We start from the raw sequence: 6,114 nt of genomic DNA on the forward strand, positions 1-6,114 counted from the left end.
ATTTTGTTCAATTAAATAATATGTCCCTGTAGTATATGTATAAAAGTGTCATGTTAATGATACTATACATCGTGTACTTGTTAACAGTAACTTACTGTGCTGTACATTATGGTGGCTCAAAAATAATTCAAATATACTTACAGTATAAATATAAAGGTATTGTATTAGTAATTACACTTCAAAGTTAATGTAATGTGCCAAAGTGTAAATGCTTCAAAACCAAACACAACTTAAAACAGGAAGGTTAGAAATATTTCAGATTTAATTACAGACGCTCAGAGGGAATTCAATTATACTTACAGTACATGTATATGTAAGTGTAAATCAATGCAATCATAACCAGGACAACAGTGAATTATGATGTGTTGAATGTCATGTCAAAACTATCTGAAGAGTTTCAATGGACTATTTTGCTGTGGACTTTATATCAGTGCATTTATGTGCCTTCCATGCGCTTCTGACGCACAATCATTTTGCAGTGCGGTGCACTTAAAAAAGAAAAGAAAAAGGAGAAGTAGACAGCGGGATTCTCAATGTCATGTTTACTGTAACCAGCCAATGGCGTCCACCGGCCACGTCTCAGTGACATCGTAGAGAACACAGGCGCAGCGTATAAGAGTCAGTTCATGTATTTAAATAAAGTGACATCACAAACAGCATTACGTCTCTACACCACACCCCCCCACCCCCGCCCCCTCATGATTACATATCAAAAATTACATTTTCTCAACTTCATCCCAACTCTTCTTTTTTTTTTTGCTTTTTTTTTTTTTATACAAACATGATGAAATCTAAAGCTAGCTGACAATATGGAATGTGGAATTGATTTTGATTGGGAGGACCTCGTGGGAGAACCACAGGAAAGAAGTTATTGGCTGACAATAAGTCTAGTGTCATAAGAAATGCAACCTCAGCTTCTGCTTCTTTAGGAGATGCTGCTCAGAGGGTCATCCAAGCATCAACCATTGTCTGAGTGTTTTCAAAAGCATTACAGGAATGAAACATACAGTCAGGTTGTTTTCTTCTTCATCATCCCGTCACGTCACGATTTGCAGATGTGTTGCAGGTTTTGTGGTCAGTGTGAGGGGCAATAAATTAGCAGTATTTGTGGGACTACAATAAATGATGTCTGAAACCTCAAGCAGAATTTAAGAGTTTGTGAAAAATGTCCATCAGACCAGCTCAAAGAAAATGAGACAAACAAGCAGAGGATGAATAATTGTAACAGCTTGTATTTGTGCTCTGTTCTCATGCCGAGAAATATCAATGGGGGGGGCATGTGCCTGAAAACTGACATGTAGGTCACAAAGGTCAAACTGAATAACCCCCCCCCCCCCCACACACACACAGGAAGTGCCAGTTAAAAATCACAATCAAACAAAAAGAGAAAAAAAATAAAAACAGCCTAGTCATAGAAAAGTATGTACAAATAATGGAGCGGTAAACAAATCATTGACTTGTGTTTTTGTCACTAAAAGGCTGTCAAACCTTTTGATCCCCTTCTGTACAATGTGATTCATTACAATTCATTACAACAGTACAAATTCATCAGGTTGTGTATCCTGCCCAGTGAGAGGAAAATAGCTTGTGGCAGCCTGTGAGTTGTATGAAGTCACTCTTCACCCGCACGCGAAATGAGAGTAGGACTCAGAGTACCCTATTCACAAAAGGATGCACATAGCCTTCAAGTAAAAAAAAAAAGACAAGCTCTTTAGGAAAGACAGCAAGTGCCTACAAATGTATTTCAAACCATCCATGAAGAATAATCCATTCCAGAAGAAGAAAAATAGATACAAGTTAGGATTCTCAGTGTGTTTTTCCTGAAAAGCAGAACTAATGTTCTGTCATTTCTAAGGAGAACCACCCCCCCCCCCCAACAGCCACCCCACCACCAAATCCAAGTTTGTTTCAGCTCAGTCATTTTTTAATTTGTTTATTTTTTATTTCATTACACCCAAGGCAGAATAAAAGTTACTAAAACTTAAGACTTTTACAGTTACAGTGACAAAAACAGAGACCCACAATTTAAATTGGACTGCAAATTAAAAAATTAAAAACAACCTTTTTTCTATTTTTGTAAAATGCCCAGGCATTCTCCAATATTACAAATACTGGTATACTTTTACAGTAAACAAGAAAAATGTAATATATATTCATATATATTTATATATATATACTAAAACCCCGTCACCAAAAAAAAACAAAAAAACAATATACACATCGCCACTACGGCATTCAGAGAAACTTTATAAGCAAACCTGGAAAAAAATACTTGTTTGTTTAAAACACACATACACACATATATTATTTTACCCTTGTACTTGTTTCAATACTGTAAACTTATTTTAAGACAGAGCGCACTAAATTCTTTTTTTAGTTTCTGCATTTCCTGATTTTTGTTGAGTCTCTTCCTTGACGTTTTGTGTGGCTTTTGTCCACTCCTGGAATTTTCTGTTGTTGGACAGACTATTGTCCTTATGAGTGAGGAATTTGATATATATCTATATATAGGTTTGTGCCTTTATTTGTACATATGCATACATATATACACACACAGACACACTGATATTGTGCTGGGTACTCCTAAGCCTAAACTCAGCATTTTTTCCTTTATATTGATTAAACATTTCTGTTGAAATGTCAAATAACAAGTTAAAGTTAACACAATTTTACATGTTTTCTTGTTGAATTTGATGCTTCATAAAAAGTGTTGCATTTGTCTGAGACAATAAATAGGAAGATCATTATTCAAGGCACACTCATGTCAAATTGAATGGCAGTACAAAAACTGTCCCGAATAAATTGTTGCTCCTTTTTTTAATATTTATTTTATAGTGCCAGCATTGAGAAAGCCTTGCCTAACAACTCTGGGCACTTCGGCATCAGGAGATCGCGAGCTCTAGACCCTTTAGTACCTTTTCTGTCCGGCTCTCTTGTGTGTCGGACAGAAAAATCATAAAGTGCGGGTCTGTTGTTAAGAGCTCTGAATCGATGCATTGACAGCATTCAAAACAGATCTGATTCAAAAAGAAGAAATATGCCACCATGAAGGCGGATGGGGTCGAAAGCAAACAAGGTTTATGATATTTAAAAGAACAAAGGGGCATGGAGCAAACTGATGCTGCCTGTCTTAATATTAGTCTTACTGCTTCAGCACACACTGATATATCATTTCGTCTTCTACACAAAACTGTCCCACAACTACTGGTGAAGCTTTGAAGGATTCCTATTTCTGATAGTGACTTCATTAATCAGATTATACAGTTATATAATCACTATCACAATACAATTTACTGTACCACTTTTTAACAAATTGTTAGACATTTTAGCACAAAATAATGCATAGGGGTGTTGGCTTTTACAGATCTCAACAATAAAATCTGAGAATTCAATTTTCTGCAGAAATCTAGTTATCTGGCATCTTGTATGCACTACATATGTTTATCTAATGTTATAATTAAAAGCTGTGATTTATATAAAGGAATGTACCCACTTCGAATTGAGGACAAAGCCTGGGCATTAGCCTGATTGGGGTGTGTGGTAGTGTGGGGGGGGGGGGGGGGGGGGGGGGGGCAGAGGGCAGCAAGGGGTGCTGTAGAGGACAAAACTGACCTTAATTTAAACATATGATGAAATGGAAATGCTTCTGGAGGCATATAGGAAATATTGGGTAAATCAAGAAAAGTGGTATACCTGGCCCTGAGATGTCCCTGTGCTCACTATCTTGTCTAATTCTTCTATCTATCTCTATGCATACTCGCATTGCATGGCTTCATGCTCAGTTTACTCCAAATAAATAATATAGCCTGGATCACATGGCTCCATGCAAAATATAATACATGGATGTATGAATGTAGGTGAGATGGAGGTTGGAAATCAGAAGATATGAGGGATGGTTGTCGTAGCGTTGTCAGGGATTGATACCACATACCAGTCCGCAGCTGCCTTATCTAGAATCTGTTTCTTCTGGCTGGTAATGATGTTCTCAGGAGGAGACAGGATTTATGAACCTTGGGATCCTCTTTTGTTTTAGATTTACTGTCAAATATGACGCTCAGTGCTACATATCCAATTATATTGACATGTTTTAGACTCAGTTCATGCTACAATGCCAAAGGATTGTTGTCCGCATATCGTCATCACACAAAATAGACTAATTCTAGCATTCTCAGTTAACGCCACTTTCAAATTGAAGATTGAATTCAGCTTCTCTTCAAGAAATCACACATTTAGCTTAATATACAATTTCAGCAGCAGCCAAAAAAAATAAAATTGACTTTTGTCTTCTAAAAAACTCTCAGGATATCGTGGGTTTAAAAAAAACAAATATAAAAAAAAATTCCTAAATAATAATGTACCTGCACATGCCAAAATACAAAATCCAATAAATACAGAAATTATTGCACAGTTAAAGGCTCCACATATGTTATAACTCAACTGACTGATTGTTTGAAAAGGAACCCCAAATGAGGCAGTTTAGACAGCTTCAATTGGTGTTAAGATCTCTGTTTTCTCAGTTGGCAGTTTCTTAAAAACACAAAATTAATCCAAAATTAACATTTAAAAAGAAGAGCATCCAGCTACCCCATTTTGTTTTGTTTTTTAATGTCAAAGTGTGGTGCAGGGTATGGAAACAAAGAATCCGGTTTAGGTTCTCTCTGCTTGTTCAATTTTGACCTCATTAGTCATCAAATGTTCCCCATGCCACTTTTTCATATGTTTTTCCAGAGTGCTGTACACGCTGAAGGGCATTTGGCAAATGTCACAGCGGTAGACCTCCTTACCATGCTGGCCATGTGTCTTCATGTGGCGCGTGAGCTTGGAGCTCTGGGCGCAGGCATAGTTGCACAGCTCACACTTGTAGGGCCTCTCGCCAGTGTGACTGCGCCGGTGCACTGTCAGGTTGCTACAGTTCTTGAACACCTTTCCGCAGTATTCGCAGGTGTCGCACCTCCTGCTATCCTTGGAGCTAGGCCGGCCTGGACCTCCACCCAGATGAGGCGTGCTGCCTCCACTGGCGGTCCCGCTGCGGCCTGACAGGCCTCCATCCAGCAGGTCACCCGGAGGCGTCGAGAACCGCAGGCTGCCGTTCTCGGACGAGTGCTCAGAGGAGGTGGCAAAGGGCGATTGTCTGGAGTCAGTGAAGCCCAGGAAAGGGTCTTTGATAAAGTGGCGTGAGGCAGCATAGCCCACCAACCACTGGGAGTAGACGTTCTCAGAGGGAATGTGGGGCGCTGGGGGAATGTCCAAGTCCTTCTCAATCTTGATCCTCTTATTTGAGGAGTTTGACAGGCTGGGGCTGGTGATAGGGGTGGGCTTACGGGGAAACAGGCCTGAGAAAGAGTCACCGGAGCCACAGTTCCGGCCGTTAATGGTTGTCCTCTCTTCCTGCTGATGGTGGTGTATCTCCCCAGCCACTGAGTCCTCATCCCCAGTGTCCCGATGGACATCCGAGCACCTCTTGGAGAAGGGCATCCTTTTACGATTGTCAACTATCAAATTATTGTACTGCTGTATAGAGTTGAGCCCTACACCTTCCACCATCTTCTCAAGGGCAAGTGATGACTTCTCCTCTGATGGAAGTTTAGAACCATTCTCCCTGTTCCGGTAGAACCCAGACTCTATGCTGAAGTTGGATTCTGGTCGACTCTCATTCTCAAGTTCCTCTTCTTCCTCCTCCTCTTCTTCCTCCTCGTTGCCTTCCCCATGGAAGTCCCCTTCACGATTCTTCATGCCCTCCCCTGTGACATCACTGGTACCTGGCTCTGGAGAGCTTGTGGTGGACAGTCCGTCATCTGAGCGCCCCGTCATGGAACCAGCCTTGTGCATGTGGGTCTTCATGTGGCGCTTCAGCTTGCTGGCCTGAGAGCAGGCGTGGTCACACAACTGGCACTTGTATGGTTTTTCTCCAGTATGGCTGCGCCGATGCACCACCAAGTTGCTCTGGAACTTGAAGGTCTTACCGCAGAACTCACAGGACTTGACCTTGTTCTGTGTCTGGGGAGGGGTGGTGCTGTTTGGGGGCATCGGTGGTAAGGGAGGGGTGCTCAGAAAGGGCGATTTTGGTCCAGGCAGGAAGGGGTTGGGGTTTAACAGTCGGTGCATAGGGTTGGA

The 6,114-nt window shown here is 40.9% G+C and overlaps 1 protein-coding gene across 1 annotated transcript in view; it reads right to left on the reverse strand.

The window, feature by feature from the left end:
* Positions 1–707: 707 nt before the first annotated feature.
* Positions 708–6,114, reverse strand: part of bcl11ba (BCL11 transcription factor B a) — a 44,871-nt gene continuing 39,464 nt past the window's right edge. The window contains exon 3 of the mRNA XM_029460632.1: positions 708–6,114. This exon is cut by the window's right edge and continues 521 nt beyond it. Coding sequence (XP_029316492.1) covers positions 4,648–6,114 — 1,467 coding nt within the window. The 3' untranslated portion in view covers positions 708–4,647.

Source organism: Cottoperca gobio, chromosome 22 (assembly GCF_900634415.1).
Source record: "Cottoperca gobio chromosome 22, fCotGob3.1, whole genome shotgun sequence".
NCBI classification, from domain to species: domain Eukaryota; kingdom Metazoa; phylum Chordata; class Actinopteri; order Perciformes; family Bovichtidae; genus Cottoperca; species Cottoperca gobio.